At 48.4% G+C, this 27,987-nt stretch overlaps 1 protein-coding gene across 1 annotated transcript; it reads left to right on the top strand.

The window, feature by feature from the left end:
* On the top strand, positions 1–24,468 carry RSPH1 (radial spoke head component 1). The gene is made up of 9 exons (XM_064380184.1): positions 1–92; positions 2,848–2,961; positions 3,064–3,169; positions 10,696–10,786; positions 11,360–11,495; positions 14,528–14,599; positions 18,089–18,245; positions 20,972–21,121; positions 24,081–24,468. Exons 1-9 carry the CDS (start codon positions 39–41, stop codon positions 24,131–24,133), a joined length of 933 nt encoding a protein of 310 aa, XP_064236254.1. The 5' UTR covers positions 1–38; the 3' UTR covers positions 24,134–24,468.
* Positions 24,469–27,987: the final 3,519 nt, after the last annotated feature.

Raw genomic sequence — 27,987 nt, 5'->3', positions numbered from 1 at the left:
AGAGGAGCTGCGGCTGGGATCCAGGCTGGGGCGAGACTATGTCGGACCTGGGTTCGGAGGAGTTGGATGAAGAGGGAGAGAATGATATTGGGGTGAGAGCTCCTGGTGAGAAGGGGCTCCCGGGGTGCGCGGCGGCGGGAGAACCTCGAGGTTGGGTTTGGAGACTGAGGAGGCGCAAAACCAGAGGTCTGAGTCACGGCTCCCCGGGAGGCCTCGGCAGGGACGAGGACCACACCAGACAGAGCGTCCTGGAAGTTGATGGTGAAAGGTGAAATGCTATGACGTCTGGTTACCGCATCCCACCTCGCTCTTCCCCCACTCCCATCCTGCCTCCCATTAAAGGGGAGGATTTCCCAGCAGAAGGCTTTGGGAGTTCCCTCCTCCCTGTGTTAGTTTCCATCGAGGCAGTTTTCTTGGATGAGCAGATCATCCCACGCTGCCATATTGCCCTTGAATAAGTCATTTCTGTAGCTGAGATTTGCTCCGCCGGCATTTAGATGCATGGAGGCAAGTTGCTTCCTGGCAGGCTCCAAGAAATGCTGAGAGGTCCTGGGCTTAGGAGAGGGTTCCTGAAGATATTACCTTCTAGGCGTGTCCTCACATGTGCGTTCTTCAGTTCCCTCTGAACTGACCCAGGTCGTTGGAGTTATTTCTTGGCTTAGGCGGCAGAGAGGAGAAAGGGCTGCATATCCAGCCTGTGAACTGGGTTCTGTGTGGGACTGTTTCTACCACCCAGAGAGTGGTTCCTCCCTGCTCCAGAGGGTGACCTCTCCCTGGCTAACAGGTGGGGATCCTCAGCCGCTCTGGTGTGCATGCACAGTACAGAGTTGAGGTACTTTCAGAATTAACTGAAAAATCAAGCAACTCTGCAGTGGTGCTGTCAGTGCCTGCCCAGACCTTTTTGCTAGCTCTGGGCAATTATCTCCCAGCTTCCACCTGATTTGCTACTCAAGCTAGCACCTCTGCACACTGGAACCACTTGCCCAGTATGGAGAGCCAGAAGTGCCTGAAATTCACATCCGGCCAGCCAGTAGCTAATGCAAGAAGCAGGACAAAGTCCGCAGTGTAATTGATGCCCCGAGAGTCCCTGTTGGATTACACCAAGTCTGGGACTTCACCTGAAATGGCATCCTTTCTTAGCTGCCTGCTCATTCATGTCTACTTCCCTGCCCTCTTTACAGCTTTCTCCCAGGAAAGCACTTAAAAAAAACCCCACTTGTTCAGGGGCTGCTTCTAGGTGAACCCAACTTGCAACACTTGCACGGCAAGCTTTCTAGTTTATCTCCTCAAATGGCCCCACTGATTTATAGCTTTTCAGTGCCTACAATTTTTAGGTTCAGATCACATTTGGAATCATTTTAAAGGATTCCTCTATTATTCCGCCACTCCAGCGGCTCAGTGTTGGGCATATTGAGAAGTCTCTTGGATGGAAGGAGGAGGCTTTTGTACATTTTGATTTAAACTAACCCTGAAACAAATCTGTAAGGTCACAGATTTTTACCTTGTATTCTAGGCAGGAATTAACGGGCAAACAGTGCTAGAAAAGGGCAAGAATTGCACAAATGTTTGTTTCTGAAGTCCTCAATGGAGTGTGTCAGTGCTTGTGTTATAATATCTATATGCATCCAATTCCATTTTTTAATTTTAATTTTGGTTTTTAATAAATTTTATTATGAACATTTAAGACACACAATGTGATGTTATGAGATACCTGTGTTAAATCATTACTGGATGCTTTGACCATTTTATTATTTATTATATCTACTCTATACTCATGTATTAGGTGCTAAGGAACATTTATTTTATGAAGGATAGGAAAAGTAGGGAAATTGCAAGCTTTGGTCACATTTTTTATTGATTTGCTTTTAAGATAGATACATAATTGAGCTGGCATAGCGGCTTATACCTGTAATTCCAGCACCTTGGGGGGCCAAGGCAGGAGGATCACTTGAGTCCAGTTTGAGACCAGCTAGGACAATATAGTGAGACCTTGTCTCTACAAAAAAATTTTTTTTCAATTAGCTGGGCATAGTGGTGTGTGCCTGTAGTCCCAGCTACTCAGGAGGCTGAGGTGGGAGGATCACTTGAGCCTGTGAGGTGGAGGTTGCAGGGAGCTGAGATTGTGCCACTGCACTCCAGCCTTAGCAACAGAGTGAGACTCTGTCTCAAACAAAAACAAAATCAAAACATAGATAGATATGTAATTATTGCAACATTGGGTCATGAATGTTTGAACCTAAGTCTCTTGCTAGGGGTTTAAAAAAATAAGATAAACTTAATAGACAAGGGAGCCCTGTGTACTCTTCAGTGCCCTCCTACCTGTCCCTTCCATCAGAAATTCCTTGTAGGGCAAAGGTCTCTTCAAGCCACCCCCCACCCCCAACAGGGATCATTTGAGGGAAGAGTTGCTTCTCTCAGAGCATTTGCCTTTTAAATCCTGGATTACGGAAGGAATCAAATGGGGAGCTGTTTTTGTGGACTTGAACTGTTCTACCTGCATATGCTATTTCAAGCATATTCCCACTAAGAACACAGCTGAGTATCTAGCATTCTTCACAAATTGGTTAACCTTATTTACAGTGTCAAGGACTGTTACAGTGAATTGCCAGCTCCGTGTTGGAGGGAGGGAATGAGGCTTCCACCATGGACATGTTCTGGGGTGTGACCGTGGACCAGGGCTTCATCTAGCCCAGGTGTGGTTACCTACCTCAGCTGTAAGGTGGGGAAATTTAGTGCTGAGGATTGAGCATAGCGGGTGATTCAAGGGTATGATATTTACAGAATGCTTAGCACATGGTTAGCGCTTAATGAATGGGAGCTATAACTGTGTCAATTTTCATTACCCAGGAATATGAGGGAGATCGGAATGAGGCAGGCGAAAGGCATGGACGTGGGAGGGCACGGCTACCCAACGGGGACACCTACGAAGGGAGCTACGAATTCGGTAAAAGACATGGCCAGGTCAGAACCTGTGACGTGACTGGATGCTTTTCTCTGTTTAATGCTCTGTTAGCAAATATTACATTCAGCAATGATATGAATGATATAATCAATGTGTTTCAGGGGATCTACAGGTTTAAAAATGGTGCTCGATATACTGGAGAATATGTTAGAAATAAAAAGCACGGTCAAGGCACTTTTATATATCCAGATGGATCCAGATATGAAGGTAAAATGTTATCACAAAGCAGATTTTCGTGTTGCAGAAGTTTTTTTTCTTTCTTTATGATTGAACTTGTCTGTGAATACTGATGTGTATGAAAAAGTTTCAAGTGCTCCAGATTAGTCAGTCATTCAATGAACATAGATTGTGTTACCATAGTCACAGGGTTGATGCAGAAACATGAAAGCCTTGTAATTAATTAACTAACTAAAGAATCTGTAGTGGGAGATTCATCCCTATGCCAGCATATCCGTGTCCTGGGAGCAGGTAAAAGGGAGGCAGCTGGGCGGACGCAGGCGTCGGTGCTGGTGGATCCGCGTCTTCACGGGCTCTGTGGCATTCATCTTCCTGAACTTGCCTCTGCAGTTTCCATTTCTGACCAACCCTGCTTCTGACGGATGTGTTCTTGCTTTAGATGGAGCGTTTCCTTCCATCAGGGCTTCCGGTCCGGGAGTCACCTTGCCTGACTTTTCCTATCTGTGCCGTCATTCCTTACAGGCCAATGTTATGTCTGAGGAGGATTCTTTTTCCTTTATTTCCAAGAGCCTCTCTGCTCCCTCTTGTGCTATTGTCGCCTAGTGTGACCACAACATTAGTGATATCCCACACCTGGGAAGGGGGACAGGCAGGGAGTGTGTTGTGAGTCTTCAGAAAGTATATACAAACTTCTACGTTCTGGGCTTTTTGATTTTTCCCTAGGAAGAAGTTGTCTAGTTTACTTCAGATTTCCAAAAAGATCTGTGACCCTAACTTTGGACTCTGGTGACAATAGGTGTGACCTTGCGTAGGTGACTTCACATCTCCTTGCCTCAGCTCTCTCATCTGTAGCATGAAGATTCAATGGATGAATACAGGGAGACACCTGCAACCTCGCCTGATCTGTAGTGAGCATCTGTAACTGGGGCTAGGTCTGTGATGTACCACGTGTGACAGCATCACTTCTTAATGAGGATGACATATTCTTATAAAGCACAAGCTATAATTGCTTGCTTTGCTCCCAGATAAAATAAGAACCAGTAGGTGTTCTTACTTTAATAGATGTCAGTGAGGATTCTGTCCAATTCAGAGACCAAGATGGAGGGTGTTAATACCGTCCCTGTTAGAATTTATTCTGTTTTGCTTCATAAATCTCAGAAGGCTTGCTCTAGAAGAAGTACCATCTGCTTTTTAAAGCAACTTTATGGTGGCTCATGCCTGTAATCCCAGCACTTTGGGAGGGTGAGGTGGGTGGATCATAAGGTTAGGAGTTCAAGACTGTCTGTATTCCAAAAAAAAAAAAAAAAAAATCAACTTTAAACAATTTAATTTGGGGCTTAATTTAATCCTTTCCAAATCTTTATGTACTTAATCTCATTCTTGTTACTTTTGATTTTAGCTTAGATGTTGATACAATTTGAACAATACACACACACACACACACACACACACACACACACACACAAGATATTCAGAATAAGGGATTTAAGGAGTTTTGAATATGAAGGTGAAAAGGGAAAACTGTTTATCTGACACCATATACGTGGATTTTCCAAGCTGCGTACTTCTCCAGTCCTCTGTGGACACCAACTTGAGTTTCCAATGATGCAACTCTGTTCTGACACCACCCAGAGTTAGCACAAACCCCACAGGTTAAGGGTTCAGTTTCCAAGAATGCCCCACTCCAGATGTCAACCTCAACTAGTGGATCCCTAGGGCACCCACACTTCTATCTAACTTGGCTACAAAGTGGGGGTTCCTACAACACCCAACTCCGGTTTGATAGGTGCCATAATGGCTCATAGGACTCAGGGAAACACTTGACTTAGGCTTACTGGTTTGCTGTAAAGGATATTGTGAAGAATACGGTTGAGCAGCCAGATGCAGAGGTACACAAGGCAAGGCCTGGAAGGTTCTTGAACACAGCAGCTTCTGTCCTTGTGGAGGTAGAGTGCACCACCCCCCGGCACATGATACGTTTACCACCCCAGAATATCAAATTTTGCTCAAGAGTTTTTACAGAGCTTAATCTCCAGCCCCTCCCTTCTTTCCCAGAGTTGGTGGGTGGGGCTGGAGGTTCCACCCTTCTTATCACTTGGTCTTTCTTTCTTTCTTTTTTTTTTTTTTGAGATGGAGTTTCGCTCTTGTTACCCAGGCTGGAGTGCAATGGCGCGATCTCGGCTCACCGCAACCTCTGCCTCCCGGGTTCAGGCAATTCTCCTGCCTCAGCCTCCTAAGTAGCTGGGATTACAGGCACGGCACGCACCACCGTGCCCAGCTAATTTTTTGTATTTTTAGTAGGGACGGGGTTTCACCATGTTGACCAGGATGGTCTCGATCTCTTGACCTCATGATCCTCCCGCCTCGGCCTCCCAAAGTGCTGGGATTACAGGCGTGAGCCACTGCGCCCGGCCCCACTTGGCCTTTCTGAAGGCCATCTGAAAGGCCCTCCTGGGCCTCATTTGCATAAGTTCAGGCGTGGTCAAGAGTCTCATTTTGAATAGCAAAAATATTTCTATCAGTCAGGAAATCTCAAGGGTTTTAGGAGCTCTGCGCTGGGAACCATGAATAAAGACCAGTATTTCTTATTATGCCACACTAACATAGAAAGCTCATCTGGCAACAGTTGGGGTTTTTGATTCTTCAGATGGCTTTGTATCTTAAAGGGTGCCAGGTAGAGTCACTGCTCAGAGATGTCTTCTCTGACTAAAGCTTAAGTAAGTATCTTACTTCCTTAAGGCAGTAATGGAAACTGAGGTCAGAAGTTATAATATTAATGGTAACATAGTAAGCCAATACTCTTCCAATCACAAAATCTCAGTTAATGTATGGCTAAGTTATTCATAACAGTGTATTTTGGCTGGCTGCCATACAGTGGGCCAGAATGGTTTTGTGCAGGGCTGTGTGTTCAACATCAGGACCCTGAGGCATAAAGCCCAGTACCCTGCCTGCCTCCTGGATGGTCAGGCAAGTCCAATTAGGGAGTCCAGGAACCAGCAGAGGCTATAGTGCTACAGGAGAGGAGCTGGGAGACAGTTCTGGGTGGCCGGTGACTTGGATACAGGCAGGAAGGCAGAGGTATTTAGGGGTGCTGGGGGATGAGATAGAGGGGAAGGAGGTACCAGATGTTGGGGAGGCTTGGACCCCATGTATTGATTCTGAGGTTTGGGGGTGCAGGGCCAACTGAGGATGCTGAGGTTAAGAAAAAGAAAGAGCATCCCTGTTCTTTGCTGGCCTTGTTGCCTGTCAAGCAGAACTCATTAAAACAAAGAAGTTTAATAATGACACTGTAGAGAAATAAGAATGATGTGATAACTTGAAGCTGGGTTTTTTGGAAGCTCCCAAATGGCAGGAGTGGGAAGGAATGAGCGCTTGACTATTGGGATGCTTGTGGAGAAGAGATCGTGGTGTTAGAATCAGGCAGACTCCAATTTTCATGTTTGCCTTGCTACTCACCAGGTGTGGGACCTTGGACAATGTACACAGTCTCTCTACTTTCCATGTTCTGCATCTGTAAAACCATATTTCAGTTATTACACATACCAAATGCTATGGCAAGTGCACAGAGTGTTTCCCCATAAGTGTGGGCTCCTTCTCTCCTGTGTTTGGCTGACCCAGTAGTGTAGGAAGCCAGCGTGGCAAGACTGTGGGCCAGCATGGCAAACCAGTGACTAACCAGCATTTGAGGTGGGAGGAGCATTTTGGAGAGCTTCTCATTTTAAATTGTCTTCAATCCCAAGTGCCAGACACACTGCTCTCCCTTAGGAGCACCCAGCTCCGCACCAACCAACCAACCAACCAGCCAGATAGCCAATCAACCAACCAGCCAGGTGACTAGCCAACCAACCAACCAACCAATTAACCACCCACCCAACCAATTAATTAACCAACCACCAACTAACCAACCAGCCAGCCAACCAACCAATCAATTAACCAACTAACCAACCAACCAATTAACCAACCAACCAACCAATCAACCAACCAGCCAACCAACCAAACCATCCAACCAGTAACCAACCAACCAACCAACTACATTTCTTTGACTCCTGAAAAATGTAGCTGAAAACACCTCAGTTGACAAGATCATGAATGATCAGAAAGTATAGGATTGGGGTAGAAAGACTTAAAAAAAATTAAGTGCAAATTTAAAGGCACAATAATAAAGTTTATAATTGTCATTCACTTATGACTCATGGCTGTTAGAGGCGTGCCTCAGCAGGTGGCTTTCCTCTGAGTTTACCTTCTCCATTTGTGCAGGGTCCCTGTGGTGGCATTACAAAACGCTGGGCAGAGTCTCTTCACAGGTTTTTAAGTAGATCAGGACTTTAAAAAATCTTGCTCACAGTCCTTATGGTGCAAAATTTAGTGTCTTTTTGCAACTTAATTGTTCTCTTTCATTTTTGAAAATTTTCTGCAAAATATGTGATGTATCTTTCTTGCCATGACTCCCTGGAGACCAGCTGACATGGCCAGGAGAGGAGGTATATCATAATTTTGTCATGATCTTTTCTTGGGAAGAAACCAGATGATGTCCCTGTTTCAGCTGAGGTCTCTGCCTCAGGGCTGTGCTGGAGCCCCTCATAAAGCTCACAGAAGCCCATTCTGTGCATTTCTTCCCAGCAACACGTGCAGTTTGAAATTGGCCACAGTGGGGGTATTTACACCACAGAAATTGGCAAATACTACAAATGCAGGCACATCACTGCCCCTTAAGATCCAGGCAGATCCCCGAGGTAATTGCACATCCTCATGGTTACTTTAGGTTCAGGGACCTGAAGTACTTTTTACGGAATTGTCTCAATTTTGGGATCTTCATCTCTTTTGTCCGTGTTGTTCCTGTCACACATCACATCATGGGACCTGGTTCTCTTTCTTACCTGTGGCAGTTGCCACCTTCCGTCTCTCCATGAGTTTTTGGTAAGCCTGCTCTTTTCTGAATGCCTACACATTTTTTGGAATTGTGCCATGTAGCTCTTCGTGCTGCCTTCCCTGTCCTCGGCTGCTGCTCAGGTGCCTGCCTCCCCTCCCCAGGCTGGCACAGGTGCTCCAGAGGCATGCATTGTCCTTTGTACAGCTGTTCGTTCATCTTACAAAGTGCCCAGGACACCGTAGGTGCTGAATAAATACTGGAATGATTGAGGAAATAAATATGTAGAAATTACTTCTGTAGATAAATTTTGGAGTTTATTCACATAAACAAATATTACTTGAATAATTAACATTTTCTTAGCCTATTGGGTATTCACTATCTTCATGTGGAAGTGGGTTCAGTTTTTGTGTAAGTCAGAAGCTTATGTAAGTTTTAGGAACCCTCTTTAAGAAAAAGAAAATATAGGCCGGGTGTGGTGGCTCACACCTGTAATCCAAGCACTTTGGAGGCCAAGGTGGGCGGATCACCTGAGGTCAGGAGTTCAAGACCAGTCTGACCAACATGGTGAAACCCCGTCTTAAAAAAAAAAAAAAAAAAATATATATATATATATATATATATATACACACATACACAGTTGGTATAAAAGTGAATTTTCACTTGTAATGATAAATCGAGGTAAGTTAAAAATTTAAAAATATCGCAAACATCACAGAATCTAAGTAACCCAAGTTTTAATTAATGTCTGACATACTTCTAGAATAGCTTTCCTCTACCTTTGTTAGCTAACACTCTTTGAATGCTTCTCTGTGGGTCAAAATGGCCAGGGGGAGACTTATGTTGATTCCAGCTAAATAATTATAAGCTTGCTTGGCTCAGAGTGCACTGAAGTTTATACACTGAACTAAACTATATCATTGGTGCAGTTAATTGGAAATTAAGCAGCAACAGGAGGCCTAAGGTAAAGACCATCCAGAGCGCAGTGACACCGGGGGACACCTCGGGGCGGCTGCTGAGCAGGGAGTACAGCTCTGGTCCACAAATGCCTTCTCAACATGGAGACTGCAGGAGGGCCTCGTAAAGAGGGCTTATGCCAAGATCTCTGAGAAGGGAGGCGACCTCTGCTCACAAGATCCGGGACGGTCTTTGCAGATGGGAGCTGGCAAGGAGGAGAAAAGCCTTACAGGGCAGAGATCACAGAACACCTCAAGCTCTGCCTAGGTTCTCGGAATATGGAGTGATTTTAATTACTCTATGTCCTCCGGAGATAAAAGCCCCTTGATGCATTGGGTGTGGTCACACCGGTGGCTTCTATCCGCTATACTTCCGATGCACCCTGATAACAGTGGTGGTAAACTCAGAGCACTAGTTTAGCACGTCTTAGAAGGCTCTCAATGCTCTCCACCGGCTATTTTACCTGCTCCTTTATCCTCCCTTTCCATGCCCATAAGATCAATGAGATTGTGCACATAATAAGAGTGTGTGGAGCCCAGAGCTCAGTGCGGTTCCCACGCTTGCGCTGCTCCCCTGGACCCATGCTGTAAACGCTACTCCTGTGTCTCCGTCTTTATTTCTCTTTCCCAGTCCCTCGTCACCACCGGGACTAAGGGCACCCACTAACGGGGTTGGGCTGTTTCCCAACACTTCTCCATATGGTAACCATTTTGTAATGTTTTCTATAGAGAGAATAGAAATATAATTTCTTCTTTTCTCTTTGATCAACAAATTGGTCAACATTTGCTTTTTATTATTCATAGTCTCAAAATGTATCACTTAGCTTAATGACTTAGGAATAAGCATGTTTTAAGAGCTGTCACCTTTAGGAGACCTCTCTTAAGTGTCTTTCATATGTGAGCAGTAAGATGTGAGGACCTTTTGAGTTTTCTAGTGCAGGGATTCGTACGGTGGTTGACAACAGTGGTTTGCAGTTGTCCTCATCATGGAGTTGTGTTATGAATTTTGTGATATCCTTGCCAATTTCAGTACTTCCTACCACGTCTATAAGGACTTAGCGGAAGCCTTGGAGGTGACGAGGTGAGGGAAGAGCTCAGGCAGAGGCCTGGGTCAGCCACGGTGCGGCATCAGTGGATGGAGCTGGTGTGCAGCTGGGGTTAGGGTGGCATGTTGGAGCCGGATGGTTGAGTGGGAGGTAGACTGAAATGCTGGCTCGTGGCTCTAGACGATCAAGCCTTGGAGTTGTTGCTGGATCACTAAACATTTGCAAGGTAAATGAAGCGTGGTGTTAGGATCCCTGGCAATGGGTCAGACGACTTCGGTTTGAATCCTCGTGGTGCCTCTGACTGACCCGTGAAATGTGCTTGTCAATACATGCAGGTGGCTGCGGCACACATCCATACACCTCACTCTACCTGTGCCGCGTGAACCCAACTCAGCCTTCCCTTAGCCCGCTCTCCACCATGGCTCAGCACCCATGCCATCTGGCACAAAAGGAAGGGGGGTGGGGGGATGTCAGAGTGGAAACACAGAAGCCTTACTCAGTGCAGGTCAAAATCTCTCTTCTGCAGGATTCCTGAGCAGAAGGGGCCTGTGTGTGCATGGAGCCCTGAAGCTGTAGCTTCATTTGCTTCCAGCACATCCGCCTCTGCCATGGTTAACGATTTGAAGACACGGTACAGACATCAGTCCCTTCTTCTCACCCAGGCTGCCTTTGTGCTGTTCTTTCCAGGAGAGTGGGCGAATGACCAGAGGCACGGCTATGGCGTGTACTACTATGTCAATAACGACACCTACACCGGAGACTGGTTTGCTCATCGAAGGTTTGGTTTCTACCTTGAGTCTTACGGGATTTGCTTATGTGATGAGAATACGATGTCTGCGGATTGTTACGCTTACTAGGGAATAGAATCAGAACAAAAGCCCAGTTACCACCTCTGCCGGGAAGGTCCAATCTTTCTATGGCTTTGAGGCAAGGATGCCTTTCTGAGCAGGTGTAGACTTGAGTAACTGACATCTGCACCTCAGTGATGTCACCTTGGCGCAGAGCATGTGGGTCCTTCTCCCAAGAGCCCCAGGGAGTGGAAGGCATAGAAGAGCCACTGGGGGACCAGAGCCGCAGCTCCTGCTAGCTCTGCCGCTCCCCTGGGGAAAGCAGCTGGCACCCAGGAGCTTCCCTCTGTCCAGCCGGACTGTCCTCTGTGCCTCTGGCCATGTCCTGTGCTTGGGGCACATTGAGCAGGGAGCATCTTCTGACTAGACACAGATACAGAAGCCACGTCGCTTGTGAGCCTGCGTCAGCCTGGGGCCCCCTCAATGTTAATGTCTGTGTTTTAAACCTGGGAGATTCTTCACGGTGCTAGAATGAAATACCATGTGCCCCTTGTCTTAACCAGGCATGGGCAAGGCACCTATTTCTACGCAGAGACGGGCAGTAAGTATGTTGGCACCTGGGTGAACGGACAGCAGGAGGGCGCGGCCGAGCTCATTCACCTGAACCACAGGTACCAGGGCAAGTTCTTGAACAAAAATGTAAGTCCATGGGAAGTGACATTTGCCAATGACGTACAAAATAACCCCCTCTTGCAGCCTGTGCAAATGTGTGACTGGAGAACACTAAAAATGCAGAGAAAACTGAGTCCCTCCTCTTCAAATGTGGGGAACAGGACAGCTGCGCCATTTTCTGAACCTCTGGTACCCACAGAGGACAGAGTTGCGGGGCGGGAGGGAAGCTGGCCTGTTTCTCCGTGTCTGTGTACAAACTCCTGCTGTCTTTGAGCAGGGACCTGTTGCATTGTCATAACAGGTCATAACAGATGCTCAGGGCGTCTGAGCGTCTTGTGTGCATTCCTTCTCATCGATAAATCAGATACAAATATCCATTTCCTGCAATTCAGCAGGGAGGTGTCTGGGTTTTGTTTTCCCTGGCGGGGGGTGGGGCGTGTGACGTCCCTGGGGAGGAAGACCCCCAGCTTTCTCCTCATGCTGCAGGCTCCTGGTCATGGTGGGAGTTGAGGCTGCGAAGGGCCTGGCCCTGGGTCTGGGGGCTTGCCAGCTTCCAGCACCCGCGGTGGCCATTTCTATTCAGAAGGCTCAGTGGTTCCTCTTGCCCTTCTTTATACAGAGAAACCTTGAGTAATTCAGAAGCTGCTACTGGAGCAGCCGTGGTAGCTTTGATCAGGGGTCGAACAGAAACTTTCCCTGAAGAGAGAATTTGCTGAGCAAATCGATGGTGTTAGAAGTTGACAGAGGGAACATTTAGCTGATTTAATGAAGTCTCTTCAGACTCTCTTAGAACCCAGTTTTCATTTGCATATAATCCACGCCTTAACCACAGATTTTAGTCTTCATTAAAACAGTACATTCTTCTCACACCCGTACACTGTTCATACCATTCCCAGCAAACATTCCATGGGTCTTTTTGGAGGAGATGGGAAGGTGGGTGCAGAGGAGAATTTGACCGTGAATCTGGAAGAATAAGTCAGCTTGTCCAGCCTAGACTAGTCTGAAAAATCAGGGTAAAAATGGAGGCTTTGTTTTGCTAGTTAGTAAAAAACTTTGAATTATGCAAATAATACACAAGTACATTGCAATTGCAAAGCATTTAGACACTAGGATCCTGCCCCACCACCCTGGGCCCAATCCTTCCACACTGTTTCTGTGTATCATGTAAGCACACTCCAAGACATTCATCTGACACAGAATCATTGTTTGCGGGTTTTTATTGCATAAGTAGGATTATACCGTACCAGGGTACAAAACTACACACAGAGATACATCTTTGTCAGTTTGTACATTTGGATTATGATGAAGGTTAGATAATGGAGTTGCTCAACCTTTGAGGATTGGCGTTTGAAATCACAATCAGTGGTGCCACTTTTCCTAAAAAGTGGTGTCGGTGTACACTCTTCCCGATAGAATCTGAGTCTCTTTATCATCATTCTCATCGACGCTGGATATTCTCAGTCTTTCATGTTGTTTTTGTTTTTTCCAACCTTAAGGGTAAAAAATGTCACCTCATTGTTTTAATGTATACTTACCTGATTAGTAGTGAGCTCAAAAATCTGGTCACACGTTTATTGCTGCTTTGTGTTTCTTCCTCAGAAAATTCCCTGTACATGTCCTTGTGGACAAGTTATTAAAAGATACTACACAGCTTCAATAATTAAAACAGTGTGATACCAGGATACACACAGACACACAGACACAGACACAGACACACACACATACATACACATACACACACACACACACACACACCAATGAAACAGATTAGAAAGTCTAGAGGCAGGTCCCAGTACATAAAATAGTTTCACACAATGAGGAGGTCATGTTAAATTAACAAGGGAATGATGGGAGGAGTCAAGACATAGTGCTAGGAACACTTGATCATTACTTGGGAGGAAAATAATAGTTTTTCCTTCATACAGATGAATATACTTTCTAGAAGAAGTAGAGATTTAAATGTACCCAAGGAAATATAGAAAAAAAAAAGTAGATGAGTTAATACTCATGAGTTAATACTAATGAGCAAAGAGAACTTGAAACAGAAATAGAAAGGAAAAACCAATAGGTTTAGCTTTATACAAATAACTTCTTATAGATTAGAACATGCTGTAAAGAAAATCCAAGAGGTGACTGTCCAATGGGGAGAGGACATTTGCAGCATTTAACATAGAAACTGTTTCATCAATCAATGTGATTTAAATGGCTAGAAATCTTGAAAAAAAATTTAGCCTTACTAACAACTGAAATGAAGTGTATTAAAATTGTGAGACCCCATCGTTATATATAAAAAACATGTAAAAATAGAACATTTTTACACTCCTAAAATCAAGTGTTTGGGGATCTGGCACTCTGAAGTGCAGTCGTGGGAACGAAGTGATCAGAGCCTCATTTGATCCAAACACATGCGTGCTTTTGTCCAGAAATTCTGATAATTTAAGGATGATATCAAAAGCATACATAAGGTTTTAACTCAGAGTGTGTTTACTGGAGCGTTCTTTGTAAAAAAAAAAAAAAAAAAAAAAAATCAGTATCCTAAATACCAACAATAGTAACTGAATAAAATAGCTTACAATCCATAGATGAAATAAGATACCAGGTGACAACTGGTGTTACAAAAGAATATTTGTAAATATGGGAAGTAGTTCATGCCATATTTCTCAGCAAAAATAGAGTGTGAGTTAGTATGTGCCCTTATGATCAGATTTGTATTTAGCAATGTATACTAGAAGCAAAGTTACAAAGAATGCATAAAAATATTAAATATTAGTAGTAGTTACATTGCTAGCTAGTTCACCTGTGGATACTGACTTCCTAAGGTTTGCTTAAGATGAATACAGCACTTTTATAAAAAAGCGAAATGTGGTTAAAGTTTTAAAAAGTAAACAAAACAAGGCATATACTTCCCAAATCCATTAGCCATTAGTTCATGAAAGCATTCTTTAATTCATGTTAGACTTTATCCAGTTTTGAGATTTGAGGTGGGTATGGTGGTGACGTGTATTTTGTGTTTGCTGCTGGGTGTTGACACTTAAGAATGCTTTCCTCTTTGCCCGTAGCCTGTTGGCCCTGGAAAGTATGTATTTGATGTTGGGTGTGAACAGCATGGCGAATATCATTTAGCAGATATGGTAAGTTGCAGAGCGTGTATGGTTTTTTTTTACATTCACAGGCAAGGAGCTGCTCAAAAACATTGATCCTACAAGGTTGGAGGTGATTCGCCTACAAGTTATGCCAACTCTTAGGAACTTTCATATTTTCGTTTTCCTCATTTGTGTGTGTTACTACAGAATTAAATTGCCGGAAGCAAACGGTATCATTTCCCAGTTATTGCAGAACTCTAGACTTCGTTTTTGTTGCTAGAAGCTAATCCTGGCCAAAAACAATGGCTCACGCCTGTAACCCCAGCATTCGGGAGGTCGACGCAGGCGGTGGATTTTGGTTTTTGTTGCTGTGTCCCTCTCAACCCCTTGGCATCACCCAGAGGCCCTGCTTTACTGACTCCTCGTCACCTTGGGCTCAGCTGTGAGGCTGGGGAAAGCCACCCTTGGTCACAGGAAGTAGAAGCCACCCTGTGGGGGGCTTGGAAGGCTGCGGGAGATCCTGTGCAGGAGGGCCTGTCCCACACCTGCTCCGGGCCACCCACTGCTGTCTCTACCTCATGCTCTGTCCTTTCACACCGAGGGCCCTGGCCTTGAAGCCTCAGTTTAAACTCGTCACCGGTTTTTCAATTTAGTGCTCTCCAGACAGTTTTACAAACTTTTCCCATTTTTCTTCCTAGAGTCTCTTAGATTCTAAAACCGAAGGGAGGCTTTGAATCTTCATCCCTTAACCCCCCATGGTCGAGTGACTGTCCATGCTCCGTTGCTGCCTCCCAAGCGGCCAGGGTCTGGACATCCCCAGGGCACTCTTGGCGCCGACCTCAGCCACCCTCTTTTCCTGATTCCCGCTCCTGGGTGTTCTACTCTGCCCATCACCCTGGCCACAGTCTCTGTTTCTCAAAGAGCCCGTGGTTGCTCATGGTTCCCTTCTTGGCTGTGACCAGAATCCCATGTGGCCTCACAGTGACCTTGTCTTCTTTGCCTCTTCTCCTGCTTTGCTCCAGCTAGAAGGAAATACTGGCTAGGGCAGGTCCCTGGCAACCCAGGAACTGAAACGGCCAGAATGCTTGATTTTGTTGCTAAGCATGAGGCCCTACCTCCTCTGAGCATGGACTCTCATGGCCTGCAGGGTGCTCTAGCCTGGCACCTTCCCATAGTCATCTGCATCTAACAAAACATAGAGGAATTTGACATATTGTCTTCCCACAATGTTCCACTGCATTTGTGTGTGTGTGTAACCACCTATACACATAGTCAGAAGCTTAAGAAAGACAGCTGGCTTTAGGATTCATTTGCGGCAGGGATGTGTTTAGTATTTTGCTGGGATTTCCATGGGTTGGACACCTCTCACCTGTTTCGTGAAGGAACCTATTGGTTAAATGGATATTTTGTCAGCACTAGTAATAACTGTTTAGGTTTACTGGTGATTGAGCAAGTTTTTAAATTTTTGTAGTGATCAAAATAAAGCCCATCTTATTAAGTGCTTTGCAGCTTTAGACTCTACTGGAAAAAGTTACTAGAAGTCAGTATTTCAGGATGATGAGCAGAACGTAGAAAGAGCATCGGTAACATCTAAGGGAGAAAATACTGATGTAAGCCCCACGTCCTGTGGCTGTTTAGGAAAAACCACCCGTGAAATAATGCAGCAACCTGAGGGCTTTGTCACAGGCCACCCGCTGTGCTTTGGGGATTCATTAGGACTGTGGTGAAACAGAAAAGCCTCAGCGTTCTCGTGCCCCACCCAGTAAGGGGAATGTATTCCCTCTAGAGTAGGGCTTGCCCAGCTGCAGCCCGTGGCTCACCACCTGTTTCTTTTTAAATTCTGGTTTTAGATGTACATTTATGGAATATGAAAGTTGCCGGTTTAAAGCATGCTTTCAGTGGCATTCGGTACATTCGCAGTGTCGTGCAACCGTGAGAACTATGCGTTTGTGGAATGTGTTCGTTCTCCCAGACAGAAACTCTGGACCTATTTAGCAACAACTCCCCTTTCGATCTCCCCCAGCCCCTGATAACCTTTAACCTACTTTCCTTCTCTATGAATTTGCCTAGTCCAGGTGTTGCGTAGAAATGAGTTCATTCTGTGTTTGTCCTTTTGTGCCTGGCTTCTTTCATTTAGCATGATGTTTTCAAGGTTCTTGTGTTTTCAGGGTTCTTGCTTATCCATTCGACTGTTGGTGGACAACTGAGTTGCTTCCACATGTTAGCTATTATGAATAATGCTGCAGCAAACATTGGTGTACAAGCATCCGTTCGAATCTGTGTTTTCAGTTCGTTTGGTTATATCCCGAGGAGTGGAATTGCTGGTCACATGGTGACACTGTTTAGCTTTTCGAAGAACTGCCAAATGTTTTCTGCAGTAGCTGCATCATTTTTCATTCCCACCAGCAGAGTAAGAGGGCGATACCTCTTGGTTTTGTATATAAAGTTCAGTGCGGTTCCCAAACTAGCCCTGTCTGCTTCACCTGGGAGTCTGTTGGAAATGCAGCTTATTGGATGCTATCCCAGACCTGCTGAACCCCAAACTCTGGGGGTGGGGCTAGCAATCTGTCCTTTAGTGCTTTCCAGGTGATTCTGATCTAAGTCAAGTTTGAGGACCCTGTCCTGCAGCATTGGTGTCGCCCTTCCTGGGTGGCCACACTTGAACACTTTGAGACCAAAATAGAGTCATTGATTTCCCAGTGACTCACTGGAACAGGCAGATGTCTGCCCCTCTTTGTCACCAGTATTGTCACCTATGTGGTGGTGAAGTGTTCCATATTCACAGTGTTGATGCTCAGATCTTTGAAATTTTGTGATAGTCACAAAACTGAGAAGTAGGCAAATATGCCTGGCAAAATTGGCACATGGGGGCTCCTCACCATTGATGGAATTGTGCATTTTTTATTACAAAGGGTTCCACATTCAGACTTGATGAACTCTCATTCTGCTTTCCTAGAATTTAATTTTTCCACATAATCCTTGACACTAGAGCTCTCATGTTTATGCAAATCCATATCATTGTATGGACCTCTTAGGAACTTCCTAGGCCTTGTCTAAAGAAACATACGGATCTTTCTTATATTATTTATATAAAGAATAATATAAATAATTATGTTTTTACTAAGCCCAATAAAAGTATAATTATACACCATAAGAACTTTTTGTATTAGAGTTGGAAAATGTGGCCGAACAATTGAAAAGACCACTTAATCCTGGCCGTTGAGTTCTGACCACATGGTCTGGCCATGTCTTAGCTATTGCAGGTACTGGGACATGGTCATCCGAAAATTTTTGTGGCATCCATTATAAAGCTCGGGCCCAGCATTGCTCTGCAGAGCTCATTTCTCAACCCTGGCCCTTTCAAAGTCCGTTCTCAACCCTTAGGTTATCCTACGGAGCGCCGGCAGCTGGTCTGATTCCTGAGTGATGTCCCTAAAAAGGCTCAAACACAAGTCAAAACCTGTCCTTCCTCACTGTTAATATTCCAGACAATATTACACAAATGTTGGTGAATTTACATTTTTGTACTTAAAATAGGAAAGAGGAGAAGAGGAAGAGGAGGAAGAGCTATTAGCAACAGTTGTTCCAAAATGGAAAGCTACCAAGATCACGGAATTGGCCCTGTGGACACCAACCCTCCCCAAGGAGCCGGCCTCTATGGATGGACCTGGCCAAGAGGGTCCAGGAGCTGAGGGTGTGGGGCAGCCCTGGGCTGTGGGATGGAGGGTGTGGGGCAGCCCTGGGCTGTGGGATGGAGGGTGTGGGGCAGCCCTGGGGCTGTGGGATGGAGGGTGTGGGGTGCCCCCGGGCTGTGGGATGGAGGGTGTGTGGTGCCCCTGGGCTGTGGGATGGAGGGTGTGGGGCAGCCCTGGGGCTGTGGGATGGAGGGTGTGGGGTGCCCCTGGGGCTGTGGGATGGAGGGTGTGGGGCAGCCCTGGGGCTGTGGGATGGAGGGTGTGGGGTGCCCCTGGGGCTGTGGGTTGGAGGGTGTGGGGCAGCCCTGGGGCTGTGGGTTGGAGGGTGTGGAGTGCCCCTGGGCTGTGGGATGGAGGGTGTGGGGTGCCCCTGGGGCTGTGGGTTGGAGGGTGTGGGGCAGCCCTGGGGCTGTGGGATGGAGGGTGTGGGGTGCCCCTGGGCTGTGGGATGGAGGGTGTGGGGCAGCCCTGGGGCTGTGGGATGGAGGGTGTGGGGTGCCCCTGGGGCTGTGGGATGGAGGGTGTGGGGCAGCCCTGGGGCTGTGGGATGGAGGGTGTGGGGTGCCCCTGGGGCTGTGGGTTGGAGGGTGTGGGGCAGCCCTGGGGCTGTGGGTTGGAGGGTGTGGGGTGCCCCTGGGCTGTGGGATGGAGGGTGTGGGGTGCCCCTGGGCTGTGGGATGGAGGGTGTGGGGTGCCCCCGGGCTGTGGGATGGAGGGTGTGGGGTGCCCCCGGGCTGTGGGATGGAGGGTGTGGGGTGCCCCCGGGCTGTGGGATGGAGGGTGTGGGGTGCCCCCGGGCTGTGGGATGGAGGGTGTGGGGCAGCCCTGGGGCTGTGGGTTGGAGGGTGTGGGGTGCCCCTGGGCTGTGGGATGGAGGGTGTGGGGTGCCCCTGGGCTGTGGGTTGGAGGGTGTGGGGTGCCCCTGGGCTGTGGGATGGAGGGTGTGGGGTGCCCCTGGGCTGTGGGATGGAGGGTGTGGGGTGCCCCTGGGCTGTGGGTTGGAGGGTGTGGGGTGCCCCTGGGCTGTGGGTTGGAGGGTGTGGGGTGCCCCTGGGCTGTGGGATGGAGGGTGTGGGGTGCCCCTGGGCTGTGGGATGGAGGGTGTGGGGCAGCCCTGGGGCTGTGGGTTGGAGGGTGTGGGGTGCCCCTGGGCTGTGGGATGGAGGGTGTGGGGTGCCCCTGGGCTGTGGGATGGAGGGTGTGGGGTGCCCCTGGGCTGTGGGATGGAGGGTGTGGGGTGCCCCCGGGCTGTGGGATGGAGGGTGTGGGGTGCCCCCGGGCTGTGGGATGGAGGGTGTGGGGTGCCCCCGGGCTGTGGGATGGAGGGTGTGGGGTGCCCCCGGGCTGTGGGATGGAGAGTGTGGGGTGCCCCTGGGCTGTGGGATGGAGGGTGTGGGGTGCCCCTGGGCTGTGGGATGGAGGGTGTGGGGCAGCCCTGGGGCTGTGGGTTGGAGGGTGTGGGGTGCCCCTGGGCTGTGGGATGGAGGGTGTGGGGTGCCCCTGGGCTGTGGGATGGAGGGTGTGGGGTGCCCCTGGGCTGTGGGATGGAGGGTGTGGGGTGCCCCCGGGCTGTGGGATGGAGGGTGTGGGGTGCCCCCGGGCTGTGGGATGGAGGGTGTGGGGTGCCCCCGGGCTGTGGGATGGAGGGTGTGGGGTGCCCCCGGGCTGTGGGATGGAGAGTGTGGGGTGCCCCCGGGCTGTGGGATGGAGGGTGTGGGGCACCCCTGGGCTGTGGGATGGAGGGTGTGGGGCGCCCCCGGGCTGTGGGATGGAGGGTGTGGGGCGCCCCTGGGCTGTGGGATGGAGGGTGTGGGGTGCCCCCGGGCTGTGGGATGGAGGGTGTGGGGCGCCTTTGGCCTGTGGGAGTTGTGGTTTCCTGTTTTCAGGCCAGATGTGATTGGACTCTCTGGAAATCAGATGCTAGATCAGTTTAGTGTACAGAATATTATTAGGGAGAGGCTTTGGGATTGGAGCACACTCCTGGGGAGCAGAGGGGAGAGGAAAGACACAGGACTGATTGGACAGAGGCAGAGGCATGCCCGCCACGGCCTTGCTTCATTCCACGGGGAGCGCTGTGGCATCCGGGGGGGGCCTTTATCCCCTCACCTGGGTCAGTGAGTGAATGTGTCTGGCATTTGACAGCGGCTGGGGGACAGTCCTTCCTTGAGGAAGGGTCGCATCATGTCTCCATGTCCAACCCAGTGGTCCTCCTGGAGATCCTTAATGTGCTGGGGAAAGTTGAAGGTGGCTATGCTGGGTGAGATCCCTTCCATGGTGACTGGCAGAAAGCCAACTCTGATTGGCCTCCGTGAAGAATACTCATGCTGCTAAGAATTTCTTGGCTCATGTGACTGGAAAGCTTGGGGATAGACACAGCCCCCAGCATGGCCGGGCAGCCTCTGCCCTGCGTCCCAGCAATCCTCTGCGCTGGCTACCCTGGACGACACTCTCAGGAATCCCAGGAGACAGAGGGCTTCTCTTTCTCAGTATTCTCATCAAGACCCTCAGGAGTTAAAGTGATCAGACCACCTACTCCCATCCCCGAGCCACTGACTGCAGTGGGGCCTGGGCTGGGCTGCGTGGACATTGAGATGGGGACTGCGAGGTGCTGCCAGCAGGAGGGGGAGGGCGAGGGCACGGCAGCCCAGGGCACAGCTGCCCCACACAGCTCCGCAGGCTCCAGTGTTCCCAGGAACTCAGTCTTTTGACCTTTGTTTTATCTCAGGTGCAGGAGAACCCAGGGAGGAGGCCCAGGCTCTGCTGGAGGGCTTCGAGGGTGGGATGGAAATGAGGCCTGGAGATGAAGATGCAGACGTCCTCAGGGAGGAGGGCCGGGAGTATGACCAGGATGGGTTCCACTACGACTTGGAAGAGGGTGAGGTCCCTGCACTGCGAAGTGGGGTGAGGGCCAGCACACAGGGGCACAGACAGTGGGATTCCCCTTCCCTCTACCAAGGCCTGCCTTCAGCTGGGCCCCAGGGACTCGGGGAAGGCTTAGGGGGCCCCTGTGAGTGCTCACTGGAGCCGTGGCAGAATGTTACTTTTGCGCAGGTCCTCCTGCAAGCCTGGCTGCAGTGGGAACAGCCTGGGGCTGTAGCAGTGCCCATGCTCGCTGTCATGGGAGGACAGGCCCCAGGCTGGAGAGCCCCGTCAGACATGCAGAGCCTGGCCTTCTTTTCTTGCATGATTTTTTTTTTTTTTTTAGATGGGAGTCTCACTCTGTTACCCAGGCTGGAGTGCAGTGGTGCGATCTCAGCTCACTGTAACCTCCACTTCCCTGGTTCAACAATTCCCCTGCCTCAGCTTCCTGAGTAGCTGGGATCATAGGTGTATGCCACCACACATGGCGAATTTGTTTATAATTTTAGTAGAGGTGGGGTTTCACTGTGTTGGCCAGACTGGTCTCAAACTCCAGACCTCAGGCGATCCGCCCATCTCGGCCTCCCAAAGTGCTGGCTCTTGTGTGATTTTTAGCAGGGCTGACTCACAGGAGTATGGTTAAAGGCTGTGGTGTTGGGAACTAGCTCTTTTTAAGTGGGACTGGATGTAATATTATCTAGAAAATTCTACCTTGCCAGGTCACAGGGCAGGGATTTGACATCAGTTCTGACTGACTGAAGCTTCCGGTTCTTTAAAAATCCTTCCCCGAGTGCTTGTGGACACTTCCAGAAAGCCCGGAGGGAGGACTCTCTTCTCTTAACGCACTTTTCACATGAGACTGAAAGTGGGTGTCATGGTTGTGAGGGAAAGGGCCACCTGGGAATAGCCTGGGCACGGTGGCTCCAGGCGCAGGTCTGCAGTCCCTCCTATTCCACTTAGGTGCCTCTGTTGCAAATTAAGAATATACTTCCCATTCCTTTGACAATAATACCCGAAGTAATTAAATCACAAAAGCAGTTTTCTCTTAGATGCTTTAAGCACGCATAGTTAGACCTCCGTGGTCAGCAGTTCCCCTGGGCGCTGTAGCGAGGTCCCCAGTCATGCAGTGCTGAGGTCGAGCATGGGGTGGGGTGGAAATCTGGCTTTACAAGTGAGCATCGTCTCTGCTTCTCTGATTTGCACAGGGTAGATAGAGTGAGCCCTGGTGGGTAGGGGATCCACAGGATTCCTCCAGGACCGAGTGGCTAGAGTGTGCACGGTCCTAGAACAGCACCCAGCTGTGCTCACGGAGGACTGACCTCAGTCGCTGTGGAGCACGGCTAGGGGAGACGCTGGGTTTGATAGGTGATGTGGAAGCGAGGGGCTGGGCTTTCACCCTCCAGCACCTAAGAGGAAGCTGGCATAGAGGAATCAGTGAGTTCCCTGCAGTGACAGGGACATGTTACCATGTACCCAGGAGAGGTGACGACTCACCTGGGGCAGGACCAGGAAGCTCCGGGTTAGCTGGGAGGGAAGTGGCAAGGAATGAGTGAAACCAGGAAGGAAATTCCAGGCAGAGAGCAGAGTCTGACAGAAGAAGGGTGTCGGGGTGGGGAGGCGGTCCCTTTCCCTGGGGACCTGATGGCCTTTGAACTTAGTCCTGAGCCCAGGGGGCCTCTGGGGACATAGGGAGTGCCTGTATCAGGCTTGCCCTCTGAGCTTCTCTGGGGCAACGAGGATGGGTGGCTTGGAGCCAGGCAAGGCAGGAGGCCCCAGAAGCTTTGCTGGAGGAGATAAGGGAGGGGATAGAGCAGGAGAATCCTGAAAACTGGACTGGGAGAGACGGGGTCAGCGGATACTGCCCAGTACCAGCAGATGCCTGAGACTGTGGTTCATGCACCAGCCTGGGACAGAAGGAGCACCCCCTTAACTCAGTGGCTTTGGGGCTCCAGGGGACATTTAGCAATGTCTGGAGACTTGGGAGGCTGGTGAGGGAGGTGCTGCTGGCATCTTCCTGAGTGGAGGCTGGGGACGGTGCTGAATCCCTACAGGGCACAGGACCCCAGCAAAGGGTCACCCAGGCCACAATGTCAGGAGGGCCTAAGGGAAAAGGGGCTCGTACAAAATAGGTTTCATTGGCAGAACATTTATCCAAATAATACAAATTCAAGATGTATTCATCACGAATCCCACATTACATTCGAGATTTACCCTACTCATTTCTTCTTTAATATACCCAACAGTGAAAGTTACAGTTTTATTAATAATAAAAAATAACTCTGTCTTTCACAAAACATGTAAATATAGCATCTTACGAGAATGTAGCGAATTTCTGCCTTTTTTTTTTTTTTATTGACAGAGTCTTGCTCTGTCACCCAGGCTGGAGTACAATGGCAGGACCTCAGCTCACTGCAGCCTCCACCACCAGGTTCAAGCGATTCTCCTGCCTCAGCCTCCCAAGTAGCTGGGTTTACAGGCATGCACCACCACAACCAGCTAACTTTTGTATTTTTAGTAGAGATGGAGTTTCACCATGTTGGCCAGGCTGATCTCGAACTCCTGACCTCAAGTGATCTGCTCTCCTCAGGCTCCAAAAGTGCTGGGATTATAGGCATGAGCCACTGCTCCACTCAGCCTGCTTTTCTTTTAATTCATATAACAGCCAAGCAATTACATCTTTTATCCACAAAGCTGGCAGTTTTGGACAGGTGTGCAGGCATAAGAGAGTATCTGAGGTCACGTGGATAGTCTCGTCTTAGCATTTACTTTGAGTATGTATTTTGCTTATTTTATTTCTGGTACCAAAAGAAAACTGTTGAAGTGCATATGAGATAAAATGTAACATTTCATTTTTGACTGATGAGTGCTTAATAGTTATAATAATTTTTTTTTGCAAAAGATCTTTTAGTGAATAAAGACTTTAAAAGAGAACAAAGTAAATATGAAACACAGTCATGTTGCTCTTTTCTTTTCAGGAAACATTAACTCTGAAGAAGAAGAAACTAGACAATCAGACCTCCAGGACTAAGATGAAGTGAGCTGAGAGGCGCTCGTGTCATAAGAATGCTCTGTCATCAGCGTGGCGTCAGGCTGTGCATATCCAGTCCCAGCTACTCGGGAGGCTGAGGCAGGAGGACGGCTTGAGTGCAGGAGGTTGCAGGTGCAGTGAGCTGAGATCATGCCACTGCACTCCAGCCTGGACGACGGAGCGAGACCCTGTCTCAGAAAATAAGCAAATACAAAGTGCTTCTGTCAGTTGGCTAGTTAATAATCTTGATTAGAGAGTTTTTAGTCTTTCTCAGCTGTGTGTTAAGTTGGTTTACAATTGCAAATAAATCTCTTTATTATCCTTTCTTTCTGAAATAGCCTCTGCTTCAGCTTCTGTAACCTGAAGGTTACCGGGTGGTTTTGCCATGGTTTTTCAGTGGTGTCTTCTCCTTGGATAAAGAAAACTGTAACTCTGTGGGAGACGGTGAACGGAAGTCTGGCTTCTGGCTGACTTCTGACTTCTGGCTGAGCTGGGAGAGTAATTCTGTACCCAAACCTCTCTCTCAGATTTCCCGCCAGGGAGCGAGGAAGCGCTTAGAACGTGAGGACTGCTGTGTGCAATGCTCCTCAAATGCAGTGTGATGGGTAGATGGCTGGCTTGGGTGGGAGACCCCCGCTGCCCCTCAGGCTCCTTCCCCTCCTTCACCCCTCCATGTGGAGCGAGGCCCACTGCAGGGCCCTGCAGCTGGCTGGGGAGGAGGGCCGCCCGCAGACCAGGCTTTGGCCTGCTTGCACATGCTTCGGTTTCTTAGTGTGCTGGAAGCTGCCATCTGCACCTCGTTCATGTTTCTTGCGGACTGTCTCAGACTCCGCCTCTCCTTCCTCTCAGTGCCAGGCAGGCCCCCTAGTTCCTGGGCAGGTAAGTGAGGACCTCCCAGGGGAGCCCGACTCCCTATCCTGCAGTGCTCTGCTTCGCTCACCCTTCCTCCCCTGAATTACTTAGAGGGCAAGTGTCTTTTGGTTCACCCCAAAATGTCCTTTAGAGTTGGTTTAACGAATGTCAAGATGTTTGCAGTTCATCCCAGACATCATCAGTCCACCCCAAAATGTCCTTTAGAGACATAATCTGGGGGCTGGGTCTCTAAGCACGGGGTCTGTGGAGACAAAAGTGGCTCCCTGTTGGATGCTAACCGGCCATGTTGATGCTGTCCAGCCCCAGTCCTGTGAAAGGCTCCTGGTTTCCACTTTATCTACCATCTCCAGTGTAAGAAAGTGTCAACCTTGACATTACCGCACAAATTAGAGGCAACAGTGCACGTGGCACTCTTGCTGTCCTGGAGAGTGTTGCTTTTGTCTTGCTAGAGCGTGCATGCCCTTGCCCTGTGGTATATAAGCCCTGCGGGAGTGTATATGCCCTTTCCCTGTGGTATATACGTCCTGGGTCTGGGGAGTCACAGTGCAGAAATCCACCTGTCTTGTGGCCGCCCAGGGCCACGCTTCTGTGTGTAAGTTCCCGAATACATGAACCAATACTGACAAACTGGGTTTGTCTGCCTTCTCCTCTGATTTCTTGGGTCCTTTGGCATTTGGGGGCCGCTTTGCATACACAGTGCATGGAACAGGGCCTCTTTAAGACAAAGCACACAAGCTGGGTGTGTTGGCGCGAGCCTTTCATCCCATTTACGCAAGAGGTTGCAACTGGAGGACCGTCTGAGCCCAGGAGTTTGAGTCTAGCCTGGGCAAAATGGTGATGCCCATCTCTAAAGAAATACATCTAAAAAAAATCTAAAAAAGAAAGGGCATATAGCATACAGCATTAGGAATATAAAATTATGTTAAATGTTTATTTAGGAAAATAAAATAAAATTACAAATGAAGAGTGGAAAAGCAGCACGCAATCTAGAGAGCTGTCGGAATAGTCATTCACTCACTGCTTGATACAGCTCTGTAACATGTCTTTTCCTGCACTTTTATTCCAGCATAATCTTTGCCTCTTTTTCAGACAATTTTGTAATATTTTATATCGGGATATTAGCAAGATAATTACACTGTTTCTTTAGTGTGGTTTATTCATTATTGATAATTGAGAGGCATAAAACATTCATCTTCACTTACAAACATAACGCTGTCCACAAAACTGCTAAAGGATTGCAAATGACAAACAGGTGTGCTGATAAATCCAATTACATGTGATTCTCATCCAAAATTAGATATGATGGGGGCCGGGTGCCGTGGCTTACTTCTGTAATCCCAGCACTTTGGGAGGCTGAGGTGGGCGAATCACCTGAGGTCAGGAGTTCGAGACCAGCCTGGCCAACATAGTGAAACCCCATCTCTACTCAATATACAAAAATTACCCAGGAGTGGTGGTGTGCACCTGTAATCCCAGCTACTCGGGAGGCTGAGACAGGAGAATCCCTTGAACCCAGGAGGCGGAGGTTGCAGTGAGTTGAGATTGTGCCACTGCACTTTAGCCTGGGTGACAGACCAAGACTTGGTCTCAAAAAAAAAGTACATATGATAGGTAGTCACAGTGGTTTACTTCTGTAATCCTAGCACTGTGGGAGGCCAAGGTGGAGAACTGCTTGAGCCCCTGTAGTGCAAGACCAGCTAGGCAACATAGAAAGACCCCATCTCTACAACAAATACAAAAATTAGCCTGGCATCCCAGCTACTCAGGAGGCTGAGGCAGGATGATCACTTGAGCCCGGGAGGTTGAGGCTGCAGTGAGCCATGATCACACTACTGCACTCCAGCCTGGGCAATAGAGCTGAGACTCAGTCTCAAAAAAAAAAAAAAAGGTATACAATATATCATTATACTCCTGAGAGGAGATGTTCTGGTTAGAAGCAGGCATCAGCGATGCCCACTCTTACGGTTTTCCACGTCTGATGATTGAGATAATCTCCATGTTCAAGCTTCTGACTCAGTGCACTTCAACCTAGTTTCTTCGACGCGCCCATGTGCAATGGTGCTGGAGCTGGAGGGCAGGTTCATACTGGGATTGACCTTTGCCCCTGCGCTTACATGTCTCGAGTCTAGGTAAGTAGCAAATGGTGGTAGAAGTATTTCTGGAAGTGATACTACTCCAGGACAGGCAGCAGTGACTGTACGACATATGAAAATTACGGCAAACCAGTGGCATATGCAAATACTCTCCAGAACCCAAAGCACCCAGCTACCCCTATTCAATTTAATCAGTGCCCCCGAAACAGATCCTAAAAGTGCCTGTGGCCATTTCAATGCCATTCCACCTGAGGGGACACATGTCTGATTGAAATCAGGGGAAAGTGGCAGAGGCATGATTATGGTAAAAATCTTCACTTCCGCAAAACAGACAAAACACAGGGACACGTGGACACCCTGTCTGGACCTTGGAAGGGGCTTGTGCCTGTGTGGAGTCTGAAGCTGGAGGCTGGGGAGCTTCGTGGAAATCCCTGCGCCTCATTCTTTTCATCCAGTGCAGTCCCATGTTGCTGGCTTTGAGGGGGACTGGGCAGGCTGCCCGGCAGAATATCTCACCTCCTGGGTTTGTCTGGGCTCTCTTGTTCTTCAAGCCTTGGGTACTTCTTACTGCTAAAGAACCTAGAGCTAAAGGTTTGGTGGATTCACGTAACGTTCTTAGCTGGAATTCACATTTGTGGTGCTGCAGACTTCCTCCTTCACGGCAGCGGGAGGCATGGCCTATCTGATCCACTGTTAGCGGTTAACCCCGACAACGATTAGGGCCTGCTATCTTTGGGGTCATCATTCAGCCCACTACAAGTGTGGTTTGCGAGATGGTGTTTTTCCAACTCTACTGTTCCTCCTGAATTTATTAGGCTGTAAATCATGGATTTATTTGGTTCCCATGAAATGCAGCTCCTCCTAGAACAAAGGGATAAAGACTTTAAT

The sequence above is a fragment of the Aotus nancymaae genome, unplaced genomic scaffold (genome assembly GCF_030222135.1).
Source record: "Aotus nancymaae isolate 86718 unplaced genomic scaffold, 86718_ANA_hifiasm-v0.15.2.pri h1tg000022l_1, whole genome shotgun sequence".
Classification (NCBI taxonomy): domain Eukaryota; kingdom Metazoa; phylum Chordata; class Mammalia; order Primates; family Aotidae; genus Aotus; species Aotus nancymaae.
Note: the sequence above shows the minus strand (reverse complement) of the source record. Positions and strands in the feature narration are given on the sequence as shown.

What these genes read in the sequence shown, in the direction of transcription:
- RSPH1 (XM_064380184.1), top strand. Translation starts at nt 39, where the DNA reads ATGTCGGACCTGGGTTCGGAGGAGTTGGATGAAGAGGGAGAGAATGAT. An exon ending in TCGGTAAAAGACATGGCCAG is followed by an intron (nt 2,962 to 3,063) that starts GTCAGAACCTGT and finishes AATGTGTTTCAG; the next exon opens with GGGATCTACAGGTTTAAAAA. An exon ending in AGATGGATCCAGATATGAAG is followed by an intron (nt 3,170 to 10,695) that starts GTAAAATGTTAT and finishes TGTTCTTTCCAG; the next exon opens with GAGAGTGGGCGAATGACCAG.